At 32.2% G+C, this 25,192-nt stretch overlaps 1 protein-coding gene and 1 pseudogene across 1 annotated transcript; both read right to left on the bottom strand.

The window, feature by feature from the left end:
- Positions 1 to 7,053: 7,053 nt before the first annotated feature.
- LOC143575829 (GDSL esterase/lipase At5g37690-like) lies at positions 7,054 to 9,245 on the bottom strand. The gene is made up of 6 exons (XM_077060094.1): positions 8,872 to 9,245; positions 8,278 to 8,405; positions 8,063 to 8,189; positions 7,855 to 7,967; positions 7,383 to 7,632; positions 7,054 to 7,264 (listed from the first exon to the last, which is right to left on the bottom strand). The coding sequence occupies exons 1-6, from the start codon at positions 9,155 to 9,157 to the stop codon at positions 7,086 to 7,088; spliced, it is 1,083 nt and encodes a 360-aa protein (XP_076916209.1). The 5' UTR covers positions 9,158 to 9,245; the 3' UTR covers positions 7,054 to 7,085.
- Positions 9,246 to 20,845: 11,600 nt separating this feature from the next.
- LOC143575828 (MLP-like protein 43) lies at positions 20,846 to 21,453 on the bottom strand (annotated as a pseudogene).
- Positions 21,454 to 25,192: the final 3,739 nt, after the last annotated feature.

Genomic DNA, 25,192 nt, shown 5'->3' with positions numbered 1-25,192 from the left:
ACATTGTGTTTACGATCTATTGTTTCTTTTTGTTTATCATTATGTTATTTGTTCTTTTTTGACATTGTGTCTTTTTTCTCGACATTGTGTCTTTTTGGGAAACGGAAATAACGGGGGAAACATTTTGGTTTTCTTTAATTTTTTTTAGTTTTGAATTTATATATATTGGGTTACAATTTGTTTATTATTTTTTTGAAGAGGTTTTTGTGTGATCCCAAATCTTTTTCCCACTTCTTATTTTTAACTTTACATCTTTTAATAATATGGAAGGTACTACATTTTTTTAATAACAATTTGTCATGTCTAAAGTATTTAGATTTTTTTAGCACTAACCAAACAAAAGAGACAAAACAATGTTTCCATTTGGGTGTTTGAAATTTCAGTTAACAAAACTCAAGTCATTTGAATCACTATTTTGTGATAAGTTTTACATCAGTCGAATCGTATTGTTCTTCTGATCAAAAGTCTTAAAACATCGTTTTGAAACTCTGATAAAAATGTATTGTTCTTCTGATCAAAAGTCCTAAAATATCGGGTTGGAACTCTGAAAAAAACTTAATGGCGTTAAGTATTTTTTAACGGAGACCTATTGAGACAAAAATAGTTTAAAGTTGGCATCGCTGATAGTGATTTTTTAAGTTGGGATTATTATCGACCAATACACAAAAGTTGGAATTATTTGATCATTATGCTTTATATTTATTTTCGTCATTGATTATGTCATTTTTTCTTGACATTTTATTTTTTTTATATCATTGTGTTATATTATTCAACATTGTGTTTACGATCTATTGTTTCTTTTTTGTTTATCATTATGTTATTTGTTCTTTTTTGGCATTGTGTCTTTTTTCTCGACATTGTGTCTTTTTGGGAAACGGAAATAACGGGGGAAACATTTTGGTTTTCTTTATTATTTGCAGGTGTACCGTGAAGCTGGTAAAAACCTCTTGTATCCATATGAAGTGTAGGTACGTACGACGTACACACATACATACTTAGGTATGTACGTACCTACGTCCCTACATGTGTACGCTCCTATGTACGCACATACACACATACATACGTAGGTGCGTACCTACCTACGTCCCTATGTGCAGATATACCTACATGCTTACCTACGTACGTCCCTACGTGCGTAGGTACCTACGTGCCTACGAATGTACATGCATATGTAATTATGTAAATACATACATTCATAAAGTGTATGGCGTAGGTATGAGTTTCATATAATTAGAATATACATGATAATTTCAATAATTTTGTAATAGTTATTAAAAATTCATGTAAGATATATGTGTCATTTAACAAACAAAATAAAGTAAATACATGTTAATATTCAAATAAAATTTAAGTTACAATATTCTTTTTTGTAACTTACTAATAATAATTAATAGTTACCACAAAATAGAGATGTTCAAAACGGTTTGGGACTAGGAACCGGAACCGGTTCCCATATTCAAAACCCCATTTTAAACCGGTTCCAGGCTCGAACCGGTTAGGGAACCGAACCGGTTCTCCCACCCTCGGACCCCTAACCTATCTAACCGGTTCTTACCGGTTCCTAACCCGGTTCCTGTACTGTAACCGGTTCCAGTGTAAAATTTTTTTTTTTTCGTTTTTCGTTGCGATTTGGATTCTAAACTACGATTCGTATTTGTATAACATGAAAAATAAAAAAAACAATTAATACAAAATTCATTTTATTTACTTTAAGAAGTTCAAAAAAAAGGTTACATGTTTTAAAATCTTCAAAAACAAACTAACAAAACATTAAACTTATAAATATAAAGTTGTGACATATTATTTATAGAAAAGCCTTCTTGTTCGTCGTAATTATTGAGCGGCGACTTCTTCCTCGGAAATACTTGTAGAAATGCCTTCTTGTTCGTCGTGCACTCGAACATCAAGTGGTGTTTCATCTTCGAGAGTGGTTACGTGTTGAATACGATCGATTGAGTCCAAGTGATCCTTTAAGCAAATGCACATCTCCACCGACTCCGAATTTAGTCTTGTTCTTCTCACCGATATTACCCTGCCACTAAAAGAAAAAGCGGATTCCGAAGCTACCATAGAAGCTTGGACGGTTAGTAAATCACGGGCCATGGTGGCAAGAATCGGAAACTCGGTTTCCTTTACCTTCCACCAAGCCAAAACATCAAAAGTGCCATATTCCTCTTCGGATAAACCGGTAGAGTAATCATTTGCACTATACCTTCCTAGTTCGCTTGAAGGGGTGTTACCCCTTTGTTTTTTAGCTGTTACGTTGCGAACGGTGTTCATAAGGCTAATCATGGGATCTCGTACTCTAGTAGCACTTGAACTTGATGAAGACCCCCCCCCCCGGCATAGGCATGTGTATGTTTGACCCATATTTATTTAAATAAAAGTCATACATAAATTTAAAATTCAAGTTAAAATAATTTTTTGCCTCTGTTGAAAAGTTTGGGTTAACTTCATGCATATCTAAGGCTGAAAAAATTTCGTCTATCACACATTCAACCCCCGTAACATTTAACATTGGGTTTAAAGCGGCGGCGCAAGTAAAAACCGGTGGCAATTCAAGAAAGTATTTTTTTAATTTAAACTTCATTGGTAATATGATGTTTGAAAACATTGGACTTTTATTTTCAAATTCTTTAAGATTGTTAACCATTAAAAATAACTCCGAAAGAACCAAGGGACTTGTCGGATAATACGTTCCCGATAGTTTCGTAGTTGATGTTTTAAAAACTTCAAGAAAAGTCGATAAGTCATTGATAATTTCCCATTTCTCATTTGAAAAGGGGATTGCCAAATCATTCTCGGCAAGACTAGAATGAAACATTTGTAAAGTTTCTCTTTGTTCCAAAGCACTTTGAAACATTATGCAAGTGGAATTCCATCGATGAGGTACATCCCAATTAGCTCCCAAAGCTTTTCTTCCCGTATCTTTACAAAATTTTCAATATTCCATTTGTCTTTTTTTACTTTTCTTAAAAACTTCATGTATCATTAGTCTAAAATCGTTTATAACCGATGTAACCTCATCCGAAGCAAGTCCGTCTTGCACGATTAAATTAATGATATGTGCAACACACCTTGAGTGAAAAAATACACCATTGCAAATCGGCGTATATTTTAATTTTAATTTATCAACCGCCGATGTATTATTCGACGCGTTATCAAATGCCATTGAAAATATTTTATTTTCTAGTTTATAAGTTTTTATAACATAATCTAAAATTTCAAACAAATTATCTCCCGTATGTGGATACTCAAAGAGTTCGAAAGCAATGGTGCGTTTCATCATTTCCCACGATGACGGGTCTACCCAATGAGCGGTGACACAAAGATAAGATTCGGGTAGACCATGTGGAGCCGACCAAACATCACTAGTTAAGTTTATTCCCGTATTTATATTTTCAAAATATGCAATTAGTACCTCTTTGGCCTTCTTCCACAATTTTAAACAATAACGTTTAAGAGTATGACGACTTACGTGAGTGTATTGTGGTTGAAGCGTATCTCGAATCATGGCGGTTAAGCGAGGGTTGTCGAAGTGGCTAAACGGCAAAGCTTCTTGAATCACAAACTTCGTCATACGATCTTGAACTCGATCAATTTGGTATGTAAATATTCCGCCTTCACTATCCATTTGCGTTTGTTGCGAATCGACGTTCTTTTTCAACGCCTTGCAATACGGTTTTTCGATGTGTTTCTTCAAATTTGAATTCGAAAGTGGGTTTAAATAAACCCCACAAAACTTGCACCGAGCCTTCAATGAATGGTCACTCAATTCAACCAAACCCCAATTGCACCAAATCTCTTGATTACGATTATGAGGTACAATACGAACGAAACTTGGTTCGGCGTTGGAACCTTGACCAACCGATGATTGTGAGGCAGCCATAACAACAAATATGAATATAGAAGAAGAGAAAACAAGAGATTAGAGAACTCAAAATGTTGTAATAGCGTTTTTTTGTATTTTTTTGCGTTCGGGTTTGCGTTTTGAGTGTTGTGATGAACCCATGACACCAAATACCTATTTATACTAGTAGTGGGGTGCTTGGGGGAGCCAAAAAAACGGCTATTTTTGACCCCAACGGTCAAAAAACGGCCAAAAAAACGATTTCCAATGGCTATAATCGATCCAACGGCTAGAACCGGTTCCTAACCGGTTCCGGATGGTTTAGTTCCAGAACCGGTTCCGGTTCCTACCCGCCCCCACTCAGAAATGCAAGAACCGGTCACGGATCATCGGGTTGAATCAGATAGGGTCCGGTTCCTACAAAAAACGGGTAGGAACCGGTTCGGGTCCACGAACCGGTTTCGTTGATCAACCCTACCACAAAAAGAAAATTGTTCACTTGACTAACATGCCCTTATAATTAATAATTAAATAAATAAAAAGAAAAATTATGATTGGTTCTAATCACTTCTCGCTTTAAAAATACTTCTGAAAAGAACCAAATCCAACTATATCTATAATATATATAAACGAAAACCCTAAAATCATATGTGTCGCGATGTGGTCGCTCCCCCCTTTTATGGAAGCCACCAGATTTCTTGATTTTTAAATGGAGGCCTCTCATTGATTTACCCAAATTCATGGGTATGGGTCTTACCAAAACCAGATAGCTCTTAAACGGGTTATAACATCTCATTAAATTAAAAACTAATCTAACCAATTATTTGATATGAAAATCCTATAAAATAGAGATATACTAAAGTTTAAATTCCAATTTAAAAAGAAAAAGATATTATTTGTAATTAATAAACAATTTTATAGTAAAAAAACATAAGCGGGTCATGGGTTACCAAATCCAGATAACTTTTAAACGGGTTATAACATATCATTAATTTATGACACCCTTTCATCATTAAACCCTAAGTATATTATTAACTTTCTTACAGTAAAGAAAATTAAAATCCAAAAAATAAATATTAAAAAACGAAAAATGTAAAACAACCATTCTCTCAAGCCATCAGATTGCTTTATTTGTAAATGAAGGCTTTTCACGCATTTGACCCGAATTCACGGGTAAACGTCTCACCAAACCCAGATAGCTCTTAAACGGGTTATAACATCTCATTATATTAAAAAATAATTTAATCAAATATTTGATATGAAAATCTTATAAATAGGAATATACTAAAATCTAATATCCTATTTTATTTAAAAAAAAGATATTATTTATAATTAAGAAACAATTTTATAATAAATAAAATAAACGTGTAATGGGTATCACCAAACCCAGATAGATTTTAAACCGGATTATAACATATAATTTATTTGTGAAACCAATTCATCATCAAACCTCAAGTATATTAATTATTATAAAGTTGTATTTGTGAAACCATTTCATCATCAAACCTCAATAAATAAAATTAAAATCCAAATATACATATATAAATATTAAAAACGAATAACGTAAAACAACCCCCGTAATACGGGGGATAAAATCTAGTATGTATGTATATATATATATATATATATATATATATATATATATATGGGAAGTATAAAATGAAAACCCACTTGAGTTGTGAAAACTCGTGAAAACCCTATCTAACATCGTTTTTTTTGTTACACATGTAATATATGTTGTTACATTTAATACAAAACATCAAAAAATCAAAAAAACTTTTTTTTTTTTGCTATTTTTTACTAATTTTTATATATGTTTTCAGGAGAGAGAAAATGTATAATATATATAAACGAAAACCTAAAAATCCTATGTGTCGCGATATGGTCGCTCCCCCATTTTATGGAAGCCACCAAATTTCTTGATTTTTAAATGTAGGCATCTCATTGATTTAACCCAAATTCATGGGTATGGGTCTTACCAAAACCAGATAGCTTTTAAACGGATTATAACATTTCATTAAATTAGAAATTAATCTTACCAATTATTAGATATGAAAATCCTACAAAATAGGAATATACTAAAATTTAATATCTAATTTAAAAAGAAAAAGATATTATTTATAATTAATAAACAATTTTATAGTAGAAATCATAAGCGAGTCATGGGTCACCAAATCCAAATAGCTTTTAAACGGGTTATAACATATCATTTTATTTATGAAACCGTTTCATCATCAAACCCTAAATATATTATTAACTTTCTTACAATAAAGAAAATTAAAATTCAAAAAATAAATATTAAAAAATAAAAAATGTAAAATAACCATTATCTCAAGCCATCAGATTACTTTATTTGTAAATGAAGGCTTTTCACGCATTTAACCCGAATTCACGGGTAAAGGTCTCACCAAACCCAAATAGCTCTTAAACGGGTTATAACATCTCATTATATTAAAAAATAATCCTATCAAATATTTGATATGAAAATTCTATAAAATAGGAATCTACTAAAAATTAATATCCTATTTTATTTTAAAAAAAGATATTATTTATAATTAAGAAACAATTTTATAATAAAGAAAATAAACGGGTAATGGGTATCACCAAACTCAGATAGCTTTTAAACCGGATTATAACATATCATTTGTTTGTGAAACCATTTTATCATCAAACCTCAAGTATATTAATTATTAACTTTCTTACAATAAATAAAATTAAAATCCAAACATACATATATAAATATTAAAAACAAATAATATAAAACAACCCCCGTAATACGGGGGATAAAATCTAGTGTTATATATATGTTTACATTTTTTATTAACTTTAATTGTGGATCACAAGATTTAAACTTTAATTAAAAACATGTGGTTGAGAATAGGTTTCTAGAGTTTTCACAACTAAAGTGAGTTTTTATTTTAACTTAACCATATATATATATATATATATTAAGATGACTGAGTTATGTTATATGATTGATCGTTACACAAACAACCGTTCTCCTTAACCATACATTAAGCATGTGCTCAAATTTGTAGGCTTCCAATATATATGTATAAAAGGCTGTCCTTTATTTTTCATACTTTCATGCTGGTATATGATGTTACTTCTCAAATTTGTAGGCTTCCAATATATATGTATAAAAGGCTGTCCTTTATTTTTCATACTTTCATGCTGGTATATGATGTTACTTCTATCCCTTATGGTTTGGTGTAAAATTCGCAGAAGCATTAGACTAAGCGAAGAGTTTTGAAAAGAAACGATCAGCCAAAATTGCGTTTGCAGCATCAGAAGGATGAAAAGCATCCCAAAATACATATTCCTTACGATTTTCACACACTTTTGCATTCGGTAAGCACAATCCTCCAACAGTCGTATCCACGTTGCAGCATGACGTATTGGACACCTTAAAGCCTAAACAAAAACACACATACAACAAGTGACAACTGTTTGTTTTAGGAATCTTTCTATAATTAGAAAGGGCGTTGATCAACTCTAGAAATTTAAGAGCTCTTGGTCTATGAGGTCTTACCATACTTAGAAGGATTGTCGACCAAATCTAGAACATCTTGGTAAGTATCCGCGAACGAAAGTTGCACGTTTTTGAGCTTGATGTTTAGGAGGTTTATCAACTTTTGCACTTTAGAGTTAAACTGAATCACCCATTCGTTTACTTGATGTAAGCATTGATTCTTCTTTGATTTAGCTCGTTGCGAAGGAATGCACCCGAGAGGCCCGAGTCCATGAAAAATCATCTTTCGTGCCCCAAGCAAGTAAAGCCTCTTTCACCACCAAAAACAAAATAATCAGTTTTTAATTAAATCCGGTTTCCATCAGTGTAAAAAATTTTTTATTTCGTCTTTAAAAAGTTACTTTATTTTTTTAATTAGAACTCATTGAAATTTGGTCATCAAGCCGTTGAAATCAACCCACGCCAATATTTACGACATATTAGATCGTAGGTGATACTTATTTGTTTTATATGGTGTGCTTTCTTCCATTACCGTGAATTGCTCGGCTAATTTCACGTTTAAAACCGCTAGAAATTCATCTGGGGTGTACTGTTGTCCATCAAGAAGAAACGGCTGCAGGTAGTTGTTGATGTAATCGTTGCTACCTGTCGAAAACACCACACATAAACTTGTGACCTCCCAAAATTCTTAAAAACATGATTTTTTTCTTTTTTCTTTTTTTAAAAAAAAAATCTTGTACCAATTCCAATGAAGTAGATTGCCTCATTTAACCGATTATTAGCAGCTTGTTCTCCTATCTTTGCCTTGATCACCTTTGTTGTGTTTTCAAAGTAATCTATTTGATCGTCAAACGACATTCTTTGAATCTGTTATTTACCAACGAGACAACGATTATTCTCCATAAGAGCAACAAAAACAAATAAATATTAGTCAAATAAACAAATGAAATCTTACAAAATAGAGTCCGGTGTCATTCAGGATCCCTGCACCACCAGATGCATAATTAACTCCTTTCAAGATTAAATCATCAGTCGGACTCAACGAAAGATAAGGCGGCGGAGATGGTATTCCGAGCTTCTCAGCTGCAACGAAAGCAAATCCGTATAAAATTATATGGATTTTCAACTTGTAGCGTTCCATTAACATAATCTCTTGGATTATTAATTTTTTGGATTAGTAGGTAGTTTAGGATCCGAGTACTACGCATTTCCATACATTTTTTAAGAAATTCTTGTACTTCTAGGCAGTCGCCACCCCAGTAAGCGAGGTGGAAAGCGAAGTACATAGAGTTTGGTGAAAAACTATAAGCAACGGTTTAAGTTTGGTGAAAAAGTTTATGGAGTTCCCCATGCCATCTAAGTGAATTTGCCAAGTTCGCTTGCCACATCAGCGAACTCCAAAGAATTTATCGAGAACTTGCATGATCGAGTTCTCTTCGAGAAAAACATGATTTCGTAAAAGCGTATCAAAATAAGTACTTCAATGAATCTAAATTAACCGCGCCTTATAATGCAAAAAAGTGAGTAACATGCATGGTAGTTTACGTACATATAATATCACCAATGGTCCGTCCGTTACTAAACCGGCCAGTGGGTTTTTGGTCCTTGTAATCGATACCATAGAACGGAAAATCTGATCTAGCAAGAGAATATGTCAAGTAGTTATTGTTGCCGACTTCTGTTAAAGAATCACCAAAGATGAAGGTGACGAGCGAAGGAGCGGTGGCTGAAGTTTGATCAGCTGACGCGCCTGCAATTGCAGCCGCGATAACTCCTAGAGCTAGTAGTAGTATAGCCATGGTTAACTGAGTCTTGTTTGTTGGTTTTGGTGACATGCATGATTTTATAGGATTTTGTTGTAGAGAAAGTTGGTGGTGTTGGCCATCTGACGTTAGTGAGGATAGTCGGTGTGGTTAGGTTTTGTTGGGAAGAGTTTGAGAGAAACTTTAGGTATTTCTTGCATTGGTTTGGAAATTATAATTTGGACCATACACTAAATACTTGTGATAACATATGATTTAATTAATTTCTAACACTTTCAGTATAAATATTGCTAATACAATTCGTCCTCAATTTTGATAGTGTTTTTTTTAATCTGAATGATTATATTTATAGATAAAGGATAAAATACAATAATTCTGTATTATACATTACGTACGCGACACTTCTAATCGTTGATTTCCAGAAACCCAAAATTACAATTACACTAATCTGTTCGTCCCTCTCCCTCAATCCGTCTCCACCACCCCTCACCGACACCAGCACACCTCCTTCACCTTCGCTCGCCGGCGCCATCAACACTCTTCGTCACCATCATCGCCGTCGACAACGAACTCATCGGAAAAACGCAAATTACAGGTTTGTTTAGTTGAATTGAAATTGAAATTGAAGCCAATTGATCGGTTAATCTTTGAAATCGATTCAATTAATCATCAATTTGAAGCTTCAATCGATCAGTTTTGAGTTCTGGATGATGGGTTTTTGATATTGAACGTTTAAGATTTGAAACGTATTAGCTGAATGTATTAGCAGAAAGTATTAGTAGAAAGTCTTAGCAGAACATATTAACAGAACGTATTAGCTGAACGTTTAAGTTTTCCCTTAAAAAATGTCTGAAAAAATTATTCGAGACTCTAAAATTGATTTCCTTCTTATACGTTTTGTTAAAACGTTCTTTTAATACGTTCTGGTTTGAAATAAAATTGATTTCTTCTTATACGTTTTGATTAAACATTCTAGTTTGAAATAAAATTGATTTCTTCTTATACGTTTTGAAAAAAACGTTCTGTTTTATTTGCAGGTAACGAAAATTTTTAGGGTTAGATAATTAACTCAATTAGTTTGATATCGATCTGCAAATTAGTTTAATACTGATCTACGGTTGAATTATATTGATATGGATGGATGCTCGATGAATCAATTGATGAATTAGATCATAGAATTAAATTTAAATTATTTACAATTATGTCATCGCGTGAAATTGAAATCGACGTTCAAAAAGCTCGCGTACCTAATGTACGTTAACCTTCCCCTACATTTATATCAGTTTAATAAGAGGCCTTACAATCATATTCTCTGTCAACTACCTTTAGACTGTGTTCCCGAGTTTCATTTAAAGAAGAAAAGGAAAGGAAAAGAAGGGATGAAAAAAATATGTTGTGTTCTCGAGTTTCATTTAAGAAAGGAAAAGGAAGGAAAATATAAAAAGGGTGTTTCCGAGTTTCTTTTAAAGAAAGAAAAGGAGGGGAGGGGAGAGAAAAAAATGAGTAAATTAAGTGAATTTGTATCTTCCAATTTGAAAAGATTTGGAAGGAAAATAAATTAAAGAAAATGAGGAGATACCAAAAGAAAAGAAAACTTTCTTTTTCTTGCTTTTCTTTTCATAAATGAACTCGGGAACACAGCGTAAATGTGTGGGACATATATTGTGGAAAATTCTCGAATCAAACCAATTTAGGAGATTCCGTGATTCGGTTAATTATGTAAAACAAATTACTTTATTATAATAATTTTGTATTGTTTATTGTTGTCACAATTGTCGTTGATCTATGAAAATTTATATACAAGTACCCATTCTTTTAGTACTGGGAACCCAACATCTTGTAGATTGGCGATGAGCAATAGACCTCTGGACCCTCCCTTTCTTCTAAGTTCCTTCTACGAAAACACGATTAAAATACCAATTGCACCCAAGTTATGCATACTTGAATCAAAATAGCACTTTAAAGTTTTAACCAAGATTCAAAAAACTACAACACCCGCACATTCTTTTATGTGAATCGTAGTCATTGGGTTTTTTGTGCATAAGGATTGAACAAATTATTTAAATGAAAAACAAGCCATTGCGAATTATTAATTGGAAGGAATTATTTAACAAGCCATTTCTACAATCAGACACACAAGGAGGCATGGCAGTCTCCATTTTATTCGTTCATACTAAAAACACAAGCCATTTCTACTATCAGACACACAAGGAGGCATATCCGACTCAATTTTATTCTTTCATACTAAAAACACACATTTTGCAGAACTTCAACTCCCTCCAATATTATCGTCTTTAACTAGAACTATATAGCGTTGTTATGAGCATCAAAATCCTTAACAATGTTGCAAGTGTAATTCATCACAGAAGTCGGATAGGGTTGTATCTGCCCTCTCAAACTCCAAGGTCCAAGTAGCCAACTGCCTATCACCTTTTGGCTCAACATGAAATATGTGTTTGAAGCTTTTGTATAGCTTTTCCACAAGCTCTCCTTCACTTACCTTGAACACGATTGTGTGGTTGTCCTTGTTCACTGATTCAATTATCTTTTTCAATATTTTCTTCTTTCCCTCTTAATTTTTGCATGCCAAAAAATAAAAGGAAAAAAAAAGGATCAATAATCAAGGGGAATAAGAGAGTGTTATATCTTCGCCGACTGTCTAAATAAGCCAACTATATCTTATCAGACCCCCTCAATTTCAATGTCGACTAAGATATAGATTGTCCCTTTATGCCGCCGGCTAAGATATCGTCAGCTCCTTTAGACCACCGACTAAGATACGGCTGCTGGATCCTTTAGACTGCCAGCCAAAACCGGCCCTACTTCATTAGCAACCCAACCTAGGGCTTTGGGCCCCAAAATATTTGAGGCCCCTTTCTAAAAATACTTTAATTGATACTAGGATATAGCCATAATAAAATATTTGTGGCCCCTTTCTAAAATACTTAATTGATACTAGGATATAAACTGATACACGGGTTGTTAAAAAAATACAGCAAAACAATTAAGTTTAATAATAGACATAATAGCATACTTTATGGATTCATAAGATATAAATAATGATAAATATAATTTCATAATTCATAAATATATAAAAACCTCCTTTTAATACAATATTTAAAGTTATATTTGTAACTTTGTTAGTAATTATATAAATGATAATAGTATTAAAATTAAATAATTTATTAGGTGTAAGTTTTAATTTTGAAAATTGTTGAGGTTGAAACCTATATGAATATTTTAGTTAAATGTCATGTGAAAATTATGTATTGTTTTAATATATTCAATATAGAGTTACATATATTATTTCTTTCTTGTAGTTATAAGTTCTTGTCCTGGCTTAGTGGTCGAAGACAACAATTTGATGAACTGATTTAATTTAGTGGGAACAGCTCAGGGTCAAATCCCACTGTAGCCATTTCTCCAAGATTTTAGACATCATGGCAGTATGGCACAGGATATAAAGAATAGGAAAACAATCATATTTTCTTTTAAGAAGTATTGGTCTTTAAACCGTGCTAAAAAAATTAGATTTGTAACAAAAATCTAATTTTTAATTACTTTACTTTTCAATATGCTTTATTTATATAAATAAAAAGTTATTGGTGCATAAAATGTGTTGAGATAACCGTAATTTTAGATCGCGATATGTTGTCTTATTTGACGAACCCGGCCCATATATTTTTAGTCAAAATGTAGTTTATAAGGTGGTTACTAACCTATTTTGTAAGAAAATATTTACCTAGTTTATAAATTGGTTTGAAGCTATTAAATCCTTTGAATAGTCGAATAAAAATTAAAAAAAAATAAGAACAACAATTTTGAAAAGGGCCTCGAATTTGTTATTCGCTTTAGACCTTCAAAACGTTTGGGCCGGCCCTGCCTTCGACTTAGATCTAGTTGACACTTTATAGGTGTAATTTCAGCTTCCTTAACCGACTTAGCTTATTTGTCCTCATTAGAATTAGTTTGTTTCGATTGGCCTATTTTTCAAAATTTGAAAGTCAATGCCTAGTTTCACAATATTTTGGGCACACACCTATTTTGGAGCTTTTCTTCAATCAAAATCTCGCACAAGATTAAGGAAAAAAAGAAAAAGAAAAGAACGCAAGTTATGTAATGCAACCCATGAGTGAAGTGCTAAATGACGAAGGATCCAACGGCCCCTCTCTCACCCTCATGCAGCTCCCAGTCATGAACCTTTGCATGAGCTATTGCAATCAACTCGTATGGTTTGTGTTGATGGAGATTGTGAAAGATATCACCGCTCTTACTGATTAACTTTCCAGATAGAGCCATATGTTGAATATTCTCACAAACAAGTTTTTACAGGAGATAGTTGGTGAGCATGATGGCTTTATATAGAAAATTATAAAACCAAAAACAAAATGAGTGTACTATGAGTGTACACTCCATTTACGCCTACTAACATATTTCACATTGTTTTTTAATGTTGATACTTGTGACGTTAGATGCAATATTGCAATTAACATATGATATAATTAAAGGGTCCTATAATTAACCACATACAAGGGATTCCACATTTTCTTATTGTTTTTTATGATTTAAATCTGTATAGTTGGATGCAGTTCAAATCTATATCTATAATTCACTTATAAATATCGTGTCGCCTTGATCTTTTTAATTGTGTCTTACGTACAAAGAGATGTTTTTGCTTAGGATCATAACACACGAGAATATGTTGACATTCATTTTTTTATTATTTTTATACGATTTCTTAAGAGACACAATCACACATATAAGAGCTGAAGTGAGTTTTAGTGAAAAGAAAACTCTTCCAATTTATATTGACACTTTTCTCTTCTTATCAAAACCTGAATTAATCGAAGATAAACGCTAAAAATTGAGAACCCCCTCTTCAACTTAATTATTTTCACAGCTAAGATGTACCGATATCGAAGTATATCTTGATCATTCAAAACAATTTTTAAGTTAAATATTTTAAGAAACCCATTATAGTATCTTGTGTAGCATTGGCCGCTCGGTAAGGATGTTTGATGATTTGGTTTTCGGTTATTGAATAACAATCGTTAGTTATTGGGTTAAGTTATTCTAACTAAGCTTGTGCTATACCCTTTATTATAGTTTTCTTTTTATAAAAAATGTTTATTATTAGCAAATAATATATTATGTTTATCTATCTATCTAAACTAGGTTAGTTATTCATGATACACACGAGGAGAAAATAAAAAGAAACATAATATATATGTGTATGTTATATTTTTATATATATATATATATATATATATATATATATATTAATAAATTGTAAATGTCATATTTCTAAGAATGGATAAATTTATATAATTAAATTTAATTTAAACATAATAGTTATATGATTTTGGTAAATAAGAATAAGAATAAAAAAGATATAAATCGTTTGAATATTATATAATTTGTATATTGTGAATTATGGAAAGGTTAACAATTAAATACACTTTTGGTTTTAAAATTGAATATAAGACATATTTATGTATATTAAGTAAAAAAAATCAAAACAATTACCTCTTAGGTGGAGTTGATAAGCATCTTTAGTTTGAAGCATGATGTCCCAGGTTTAAGACCCGTGTCACACAATAATTTATTTTTCAAAATTTTACAAAACCTTACAGTTAGGGTAAACGGATCATGGGTTATATTAAAAAAACGGATGATGAGTTATGATAGAATGGGAAATAACGCATGACATCTACTTAGCATCCTATTTTTCAAAATTTTACAAAGCCTTACAGCCATAGAAAACGGTCATGGGTTATAATACGAAAATGGATCATGGGTCATGATATAAGAGAAAATAGATGTCATGACATCTATTTTCATCCTATGTAAAGGGTCTAGTTGAATGTCATGTATACAATAGGTCTTCTTTTAATAGTATAGTTAGATGTCTAACAAGAAATCATATGTGTCACTCTCTGGTTGCTTCCTGATATGAGCTAAATTATACATAAACTAGCTTTTGAACCCGTGTATTACACGAGATTGGTTAAATAATAAAGATAAATAAGGTACATTTTTTTAAAGAAATGAACAAAATTAAAGATAAGAAGAAAATAAAATATATACTACAAATAGTAAAAAGTCTATAATCTCAAATTTAGAAATTAGAATGAGATGAATCATTACAAGTTTACTCATAGATAACTATAATGAATGAGATGAGAGATTAAAAAATTAGAATGAAAATTATAATCTCATTATCAAAATTGTTTTGACCCATTACCCATGAATATGTAGGATAAATAAGATGAGTAATTAGAAAATTATGAAGGAAATTATAACTATTTTGCCAAAATTATTTTAACCATGACCCATGGATAAATATGAATGAGATAAAAGATTAGAAAAGAAACTGTAACCCATTTAACAAAATGGTTTTGCCCATAACCCATGTATAAGTAAAATGAATGAGAAGAGAGATTAGTCTAAGAATGAATATGAGATTGACACACCATCCTCATTATTTTCTTTTATAGTAAAGTTAGACTAGATTATTATAACTATTTCCTAAACTTTAAAAAGTTTTTGAGACTTTTTTCATTAAAATATATTTGCTCATGGTTAATATTTAATGTTTAAAGGTTTCAAAAGAAAACGAACTAAAATGACCAAATCAAATTAACCATGATATAAAAAGAAATATTAAACAATAGAGCGCGAATAAAGCTACTACTTCAAATAATATTAGTTGTAATGAATTTTTGTATTAAATATCTTGTAATATTAAATTAAATCAAATTGTTAGTTGGGATGATAATTAAATGGAAAGGTGAAATCTGATTGTTTCCTTAACACCTTCACATTTTAATTCGATTCTCAATATTCAAAATAATATTTATTGTGTTCAGTTTGCTGGGGAAAAAAAGCCCACGAGGAGAAAACGTATAGACGAACGCAGCCGCAAGGCTTTGAGAAGAGAGAAGCATCTAGGGGAGTTCAAAAGCCAGAGAAAGAAAAGTAAACAGAAGAAGGGTGGTAGCTTAACTATTTTAATTCTTTTTTCCTATGAACCATATTATTTATTTTATATTTGTTTCGTTCATAATCATGAGACTAAACCCTCCAACCTACCTGGTTTAGATGAATATTTTGTAGACTCGTTTTATTTTTGGTTTGGATTATTATTGATTGGTTCATGTTTTGTTAAGGTTTTTATTGTATTTGGTTGTGATGCTTATGCGTATATGGTATTGATTTATGATTAATTTGTTGTTTCATATGTGTCTTTGTGAGTGTCTTTCATGTATGGATGCATATTAGGTTGTTTAATGTGTGTTTACAACTAGTTTATGGTGTATTGTTAATGTATTCCATAGGAATGATAATTGAGAGTTTAGAGATACCTTATATTCTGTCACTTGAGAGCCCAGGAGGTAATTAAGTATCGTCTGTTCTGGTCTTTTTGTGGGCTTGGGTAGTGACTGCGCGTGAGTGAGTTACCCTAGATTCCATTAGATTCTTACAGGTTCGAATTATAATTGAATTCAGTGAAAATACCCCTTTACGCATTAGGGTGTTTTGTGATTAGAGAGAGACCAGAAGGTAATTTAGTGAAAGACGATGGCCGGAAAAATGAACTTGGGTGATCATTTTAGTAATTAAAAGAGTGCTTCAGTGAAAGATGAGGTTTGGGACGAGTTTAGTTGAAGATTAGGGTCATATTTATTGGTTTAATTGGAGCGTTTAGTGTTAAAAGCTTGTTATTGCATTTTAATTTCTTGGCCGGCGGTTTCCAACGGTTTCGCGGATTGATTAGCCCATAATTGGATATCATAACAAGTTATTATTGACAAAAAAATGATTTTCGTTATGGTCTAAATACGTTATAAGATTTAATTGATTTGATTTGCGTGTTTTAGGGTGTTATTAAGGCTGCTGGAGCCGTTTTCGGGCGCCGAAAATTTTTTCCGGGAAAACGCAATTGGGGGGGGGGCTCGGGGTTTGATTAAAAAAATATTATAATTTTTATCCATTTTACATATATGGTCCCTCATGTTTCATATTGGTTTAAAATAGAATTAAAACATAAATTAAAATATATTTACAATTTAAACCTTAAACTTTGAAATGTTATAAAATGAAAAAGAAATTATATAACTTGGATATTTTTCGTATTATACCCGTAGAGTTAACTTTACTAAAAACTTTAAATCCCGGAGTTTTGTTAGTTGATCGAAAATAATATAAAATGAACGAACGACAAACTTAAATCCTCATGATTATTATACTAATGATGAATGATACACAAGAATACATTGAAACAATAAAACGGTCGGTTTAACGTATACAAATACAAATATAAATAATAAAAGTTGACGAATGTCACATAAATACATGAAACGAAACTTTATATATATATATATATAAACTAAAGCGAAAATATAAAATGGGTCGGATTTTTAGGTTTGAAAATTGACGAATGTTACATATAGGCAATGAAAGCCAGGATTGATGAGCTATTATAAATAGAAAGGCTCTGTAGAGTTTTTCTATGATGGGATAGACGAGTTAAGTGCTAGATATCAAATTGAGAGTTTTTCTTAAAAGTAGCAGCAAGCCGTCTAAGAAGAGGAGGAGGTTGTGAATGAGGATATCACTTTGGAACCATAGACGATAATGGACGAGTCAGTCCCACCTCCGATTCAGCAAGAAGTTAAATCTACCGATCAGTATCCCATGTTTTGGAGCTATGAAACATAACCAGCGGATGATGACTTCTGGAGTGATGACGATGAGGGAGTGACAAAAGAGATGGAATTGAAGCCGGTGGATTACATGGATCTGAGTGAAGATGCTATTGAGGAGCCACTTGATCATATGAAAGATGACGAAGAGAAGGAGCATGCGCCATCTTGGGAGGATGAGTTTGGTGATGAGTTGGTGGGTTTACCATATTTTGAAGAACTTGAAGAATTTGACCATGTTGGTGATCTAACCTACTTATAGAGACTAATCATGAGGAAGCCAGCAATGGATATTAAGCGTGCACCAAACAAAAAAGAAGAGGAAGTGGCAACAGAGGATGTCAGAATATGGTGGCAGTTGAGTCGCCACATGATATGGAGGTTAGCAGGTTTGTGGAGGAACTAGATAGTGGATCTCCATCGAAATCGACAAAGCCACAAAGGAGGGCGCGAAAATGCTTGTATCAACACGTTTTGAGGGTTCAAAATGGTACATAAGAATTATAGGGCAACACTGAAATGCAAGAAAAACCATTTTCCTCATTATATGCCACGTATTAGGTTTGGTCTGGGTAAATTGTAGTCTTGGTGGTCCAACCCGTTTGAATGTTTTAAATTACTTTTTAGTTTCACTAACTGTTATTTGTTTAAAAATGTTGGATAGGTGGAACTTAATGGGTTACACCGGGTCACCGGGGTTGGATAAATGAAAAGCCTCTTGATTGAGATTTTGGGAGTGAATTCGGTTGAACACTATTCTGTAAACACAGCGCTTACCTAGAGGCAACCCGGAAGTATGTTTTTGTTTTTACTTTTATTTTTATTTTTATTTTATTTTGGGATTTCTTGCTTTCTTGTGCTGGTTGTTTCTTTGTTTGCATTCGGGTTGCTCCATGATTTCTTGTGGAAGCTTGATGATTTAGGTTTGAAGCAAGTGTGGGGAGGCCCTTTGCTGATTGATTGCCACTTTCGTTCGTAAGTGACAAGAGCACTAGAGTGTGAGGCTTTCATTCGAATTGGATAGCACGGAACACGACTCATCAGATATCCACATATTTACGAGGGGAGTCTGTTCCACTTTATTTTTCTTTCTGATTTATTTGTGTCTTTTCCTTGTCTCACATTGAGGACAATGTGAAATTTAAGTGTGCGGATGAGTAACTCACGTTTTGATTTTAAAAAGAAAAATAAAAATAAACTAATAAAATATTCAGAGAAATAATAAAAATTTGAAATTTTTTGTAAAGTGCCCCAAAAATTTAACAATTTTTTTTTTTTGCAAATAATGGAAATGATAGAAAAATTTGAGATTGTTTTTTAAAAACTACTATAATATATGAGATTAAATAAAGAAAATGCACCTAGCTTGGGATGTGTTGGTAGACCCAACTAGCTTTGTAAAGTTTCCCTTGAATATATATTCCTAATAAATCATAGAATTTGTGGGTTCTCATCTTGAGGAAGGATAGTGAAATTGAAAATTAAACAAGGCATAGGAAGTATTACCGTAATCTGACTACTTTGAGTGGTGAGAATTAAATGTACTTAAACTAGCACCCTACTCCCGTTTTATGAAAATAAATAGCGAGTGGTGGCGCCCCGCCATGTCCAATTTATACGAGCTTAGAAAATAATTATATTTTTAGGATAAATGATGCCTAAGAGTACAAAGTTTTTGTTGCACGAACATCAAAGAAGTGTAGTTGTTTTAAAAGTAAAAGTGAATGAGAAAGTTATGAAAAGTGCCAAAGAAGCATTCTCAAAAAAGAAAAAAAAAAACCTTAGAAAAAAAGGCCAAAAGACACGTACTAGACGGAGCCGAGAGCTTACGCGTTACCTTGGGATGGTGACTCTGAGGGTACGCTATTGGGGTTCAAGATTTTTGTCAATTTATATTTTTAGGAAGTACTAAGGGTGGAGGCCTGGGACCGCCATATACTGAGTAGCAGCTCGGGTGAAACAAGGCTTGGCCGAAATCCGATAATATAGTTTTAGGTTTAGGCATTGCTCGCATGACCTCACTTAACCTTTCATCCATTTAAACTCCACCTAAATGCAAATTCTTCTTACCAATAAAGGGTTCTTAGCTCACGGTGATAGGTTGAACCAGTCTGCTTCAACCCGTTTAATTTGTCTTGATTATGCTTGAGATGGAGTAAGTGGATATGTAACTTTTTAGGTGTAAGACCCATAGGTTTATTAATATAACTTGAACTTAATTGTTAAATATGATTGGGGCTTGATAGGTTAGTGGTTGGGTTTAAGTGGACAACAATATCGATAATCGCAGTTTTTGCGTTTATTTGTGCTTAAAAGATAACCTATATGTTTTAAAGATCAGTTTCGTATTCTGATTTCATTGCAAATAGTTTTTTCATGGATGAAAAAGGTTTTAAGTGTAGGAATATTTGATATGAGCTAAATTTTACGTAAATTATTATAACTATTTCCTACACTTTAAATAGTTTTTTTGAGTGTTTTTATTAAAAATATATGTGCTCATGGTTCATATTTAATGTTTAAAGGTTTCAAATGAAAACGAACTAAAATAACCAAATCAAATTAACCATGATATAAAAAGAAATATTAAACAATTGAGCATGGTGAAAACTACTTTAATTAATACTAGTCGTAATGAATTTTTGTATTATAATATTTGTAGTATTAAATTAAATCAAATTGTGAGATAGGATGAGAATTAAATGGAAAAATGAAATCTGATTGTTTCCTTAACATTTTCACGTTGTAAAATTTGGCAACCAAAATCTTGTAGATTTGCCATGAGCAATAGCCCCCTCCCTATCTTCAAACCTCCTCCTACGAAAACACGACTAAAGTACAAATTGCACCCAAGTTACGTATACTTCAATCAAAATACTATTTTAAACCAACATTCAAAAATCTACAACACGGTGCATCCGGATTGAGGGATATATTTAAATGAAAATCAAGCCCTTAATTTCACAAGCCTTTTGGAATTATCAATTAGAAGGAATTTAACAAGCCATTTCTACAATCATACGCACAAGGAGGCATATCAGGCTCCACTTTATTCTTTTATACTAAAAACACACATTATGTAGAACTTCAATTCCCTCCAATATTATCATCATTAACTAGAACTATATAGTGTTGTCATGAGCATCCAAATCCTTAACAATATTGCAAATGTAATCCATCACAGAAGTCGGATAGGGTACACTTGTATCTGCCCTCTCAAACTCCAAGGTCCAAGTAGCCAGCTGCTTATCACCTTTTGGCAACATGAAATATGTGTTTGAAGCTCTTGTATAGCTTTTCCACAAGCTCTCCTCCAATTACCTTGAACACGATCGTGTGGTTTTCCTCGTTCACCGATTCAATTACCTGTTTCGACATTTTCCGCTTTCCCTCTTAAAAATTTTACATACATAACAATGATCGTTAATCAAGAAATCACAAAACATAAAGAAACAAGTGAGTCATGTGATACATACCATGAGTGAAGTGCCAAGTGATGACTGATCCAACGGCCCCTCTTTCACCTTCATGCAACTCGCAGTCATGAACCTTTGCAGGGGTTATTGCAACCATTTCGTGTGGTTTGTGCCTAAGGAGATCATGAAAGATGTCACCTCTCTTGCTTATCCCCACGTAACCGATTAACTTTCCTGATAGAGCCATATGTTAGAATATTCTCACAAACAAGTTTTGAGAGAAGACAGTTGGTGAGTTTGTGGAAAATATAGGCAGACATCGACGGTTATATATAGTTAAATTTGGCTACCACACAATGACACAAATACTAAATAACAGTAATAATATAATTAATGACTACTTCCATCTGATTCACGTTATACTTTGTTTTTTTCTTTCGTCTTAGTAATTTACAAAGTTGGATTGGATGCAATTTTTTATTTTTGAACGGTGAATTTCATTGCCAACAACGCACCCCAGCAAAGGACACTAGTTGGATGCAATTAATTAAATAATAGTGCAATATTATCAATTCATAAGCTTTAGCAATATATATCGACATTTGTACAGATAGGTTATCAACTTAATTAGTTTATAACTAAATATGTGGTCAAAACTTTGGCATAGTATGTCTTGAAAACATGAGCACGGATATAATCCCAATAAAGCAGAAAAATACACCATGTTCGAATTATGTTATATGTATCTTTACTATACTATAAAACATCTTGTAAGGGTATGTTAAAAATTTTATAATTGTGAGAGTTTTACAAGTTTTATTCATATACTAGGATAGAGCCCGTGTAATACACGGGTTGTTAAAAAGTAAAATAAAAAAGTTACATTTAATAATATACATATTAACATATCTTATTGATTTATAAGATATAAATAATTTACTAAAATACATAAATTAGAATAATTTTGTACTTGTATTTTAAAAGTAATAAAATGGAAGGTTGTGAATTTATAACAATTAAGAAAAAGAGAAGACTAACATCAATTAACTCTAGTTGAGTTGGTGCTTAAAGCCATAAGCAATTTAAAAATAAAAATAAGGTATTGAGTTCAAATCTCACCACCAACATATTTTTCATTTGATCATTCATGATGGATAAATTGTAAAAATGAAAACTTGTACTTAATTTAATAATATTTTTAAGTGTAAAATTGTCTTTTATAGTAACTAATAGTTAATATATATTATTTAATAATGTCTATTTAATTCACTACATTTTTTTTGAACGACCAATCAAAACTTTATTAATATAACAACTATCGTTACAAGCAAGACAGTAGCAACGAACAAAGAAAACAAAAAACCACCCCCAACCATTATACCACAATAAACACAAAAAAATGAGAAACGCTTCTCGAACAACCGCCGTTATAACATGAAATTAAAAACCCGCCACTTCTTCCATGTGAGACTTCGGTTCTTTCCTCAGTTCTTTACCCAAAAAACTTATTTAATTCACTATATTAAGCAATTCATATTTAATTCACTAAATTATTTAATGTAACGACTAATAATTATTATTTTTTAAATAATAATAATATCCAAATATAATTAGTGTTTAATACTAAGCCACGTTAAATTTAATCCTTGCAAGCCCACGAGTATAGCAAACATTCAAAACACGTGTAAGATAAATAACACTAATGATATAATTAATCAATGACTCCTGCCATATGATTCACACTATGCTTTTTGTTTCTTGTTGCTTTTAAACTTTTCAACGTTGGATAATTTATTATAAACCATGTAGTAATTATGTTACATAATAAAGGTTTAAAACGCGTACGAAAGAAATAAAAACACTATAATTATTGACTACTATGTCAGATGATTCACGTTTTACTTTTTTGACCGTCTTCGTGACCCAGTAGCTAACAATGTTTCGGCTTATGCCACCAACTTTGTGCCAGAAAGTGAGTTGAATGCTTGTAAATTTGAGAATGGTTATAAAGTAATATTACAAGTTTCTGGCTATTTTAGTTGTATTCTTACTTGTTTTTTCTTTAAAATTGTTTATAAAATTCTTAACATCAAATAACTTATTTATTTCTGAACAAAAGCCGCACCCCCAGCAAGGATTTAAGAACAATTAATAAATTAAGTGTAAGGGAGGTTGGGGCACAACCCAAATCACAAATGTCTCACTTTTACCCAAATCACAAGGGGTAGGTAGCGTTAGAGAACTACCCAATTCACTTTCCCACACATATCATTCGGGTTCTATAACCCGTTACTAGTTCCCGAAATGATTTAATATGGGTAGGAGTGTTCCTGAGTTACCTAGGGTGCTCGCATGGGTTTACCCGAGGCAACTCCCACCTCCCTAATATAGTTACTTTACATGGTTCTATTAAACTTCAACTTAATTTTTTATACAGTCGAGCTATACCGATATCATGGTATATCTTACTCATCCAAAATAATTTTCAAGTCAAAGACTTTACGAAACATATTATAGTATCTTGTGTAGTGTTGGCCGTTGCATAGGGATGTTTAGTGATTTGGTTTTCTTTTATTTAGTAGCAATCATATATTGTTGGGTTAGTTATATAACATCTCCAAAATTTTGAGCCAAATATGTCAAGTTGGGAAGTCCATGGACTAAAATAAAAAATCTGAGTTTTCAGTTCCTTCGCGCGACACGAAGGAAATGATCAAAAGCTTCGCGCTACGTGAAGTAGCCACGAAGTAATCAAACCATTGAACGATACGTGGCAATACGTCATAGGACACGTGTCACCACGTGGTGACACGTGGCAAGCCTAGTGGTCAACTCACCAAACCTATAAGCAGGGCCGGTCCAACCATTTTGGTGGCCTAAAGCGAAGTAAAAATATGAGGCCCTTTTATAATTTTTTATTTTATATTGGTGTGTGTTATTATGTTGTGAAATGAGTAAAACTTTGAATTAAAATAATGTAATTAAATTATAAAAATCAATGACAAAGAATAAAGGAAAGCTGTGAAAACAATTATAGTCAACGAACTCACATTTAATTTTTCATATGTTAAAATTAATCTAATTTAATTCAGATATTGTTTTATATATATTCTATTCTTTCAAAATGACTTACTATTTAATTTCATAAAAGGTTGATTTTGATTATTGTGCTGCAAAAAAGGTCAAATTGTAGAAAAAAAACCATGGAGAAAAAAAAAAGAAAAAAATGTAGAGATTAGGAATCGAACCATCGACTATAAATATAAATAAAGAAAATGAAAGTCTTAACACCAATACAGGATGGCATTTGTTTCTTTAAGTATATTTTGACATTTGTCAATTTCGGGTTATTTTATACTTGTATTCTTAATGTAAACCTGACCCGTTTTGTATCCCGAACCTTTCGATATTATCAAAATGATGAATTGTATGTTAAATATTTGTTTTATAGTTGTTAGATAAAAAAAAACACCCTTTTCGGTTCTTAAAATTCCTCGAAAACGCTCAAAACGAACTCTAAGGACTAAAACTACCAAAATGGAGACTTGAATGACCCATTTGTAGTTTGTGCTTCTTGGGTCTATAACCAACCTATTTTCATGAAACACCCTTTATAAAAGACCCATTCAACTTACTCTATATATACACACCCATCTTCTTCATTTGTGCTTGCTCATTTCTTCATTTCTCTCTCAAATTCTTGAATTCTAAGGTTGTTCTTCATAAGCTAATCTTTCATTTTAACTAACTTCTCAACACTTAAAGCTTGATGTTACAACATATATATAATATACACTCATTGTTTACCTTCGGTCTTTCATTTCTCCGGTCTCGGCCGGTTGAAATGTCGGACTAGTAAGGCAAGGTTACATGGAGGACTTTGTAGTCCTTGTTTATATATTTAACAAATCTAACCATATAACTTGTTATACTTGCTTAAATTCTACATATTTTAGTTTATTTTTCATATTTGTCAAGTTCCATGG

Source organism: Bidens hawaiensis, unplaced genomic scaffold (genome assembly GCF_021521415.1).
Source record: "Bidens hawaiensis isolate Kalapana, Puna unplaced genomic scaffold, B.hawaiensis_p1.1 tig00027760_1, whole genome shotgun sequence".
NCBI lineage: Eukaryota > Viridiplantae > Streptophyta > Magnoliopsida > Asterales > Asteraceae > Bidens > Bidens hawaiensis.
Note: the sequence above shows the minus strand (reverse complement) of the source record. Positions and strands in the feature narration are given on the sequence as shown.

Excerpts from the sequence above, each read along its gene's own strand:
- LOC143575829 (XM_077060094.1), bottom strand. The coding sequence starts at position 9,157 with ATGTCACCAAAACCAACAAACAAGACTCAGTTAACCATGGCTATACTA. Across the intron at positions 8,406-8,871 it reads GACCATTGGTGATATTATAT|CTGAGAAGCTCGGAATACCA; the intron begins GTACGTAAACTA and ends CTTTCGTTGCAG. Across the intron at positions 7,633-7,854 it reads AATTAGCCGAGCAATTCACG|AGGCTTTACTTGCTTGGGGC; the intron begins GTAATGGAAGAA and ends TGGTGGTGAAAG.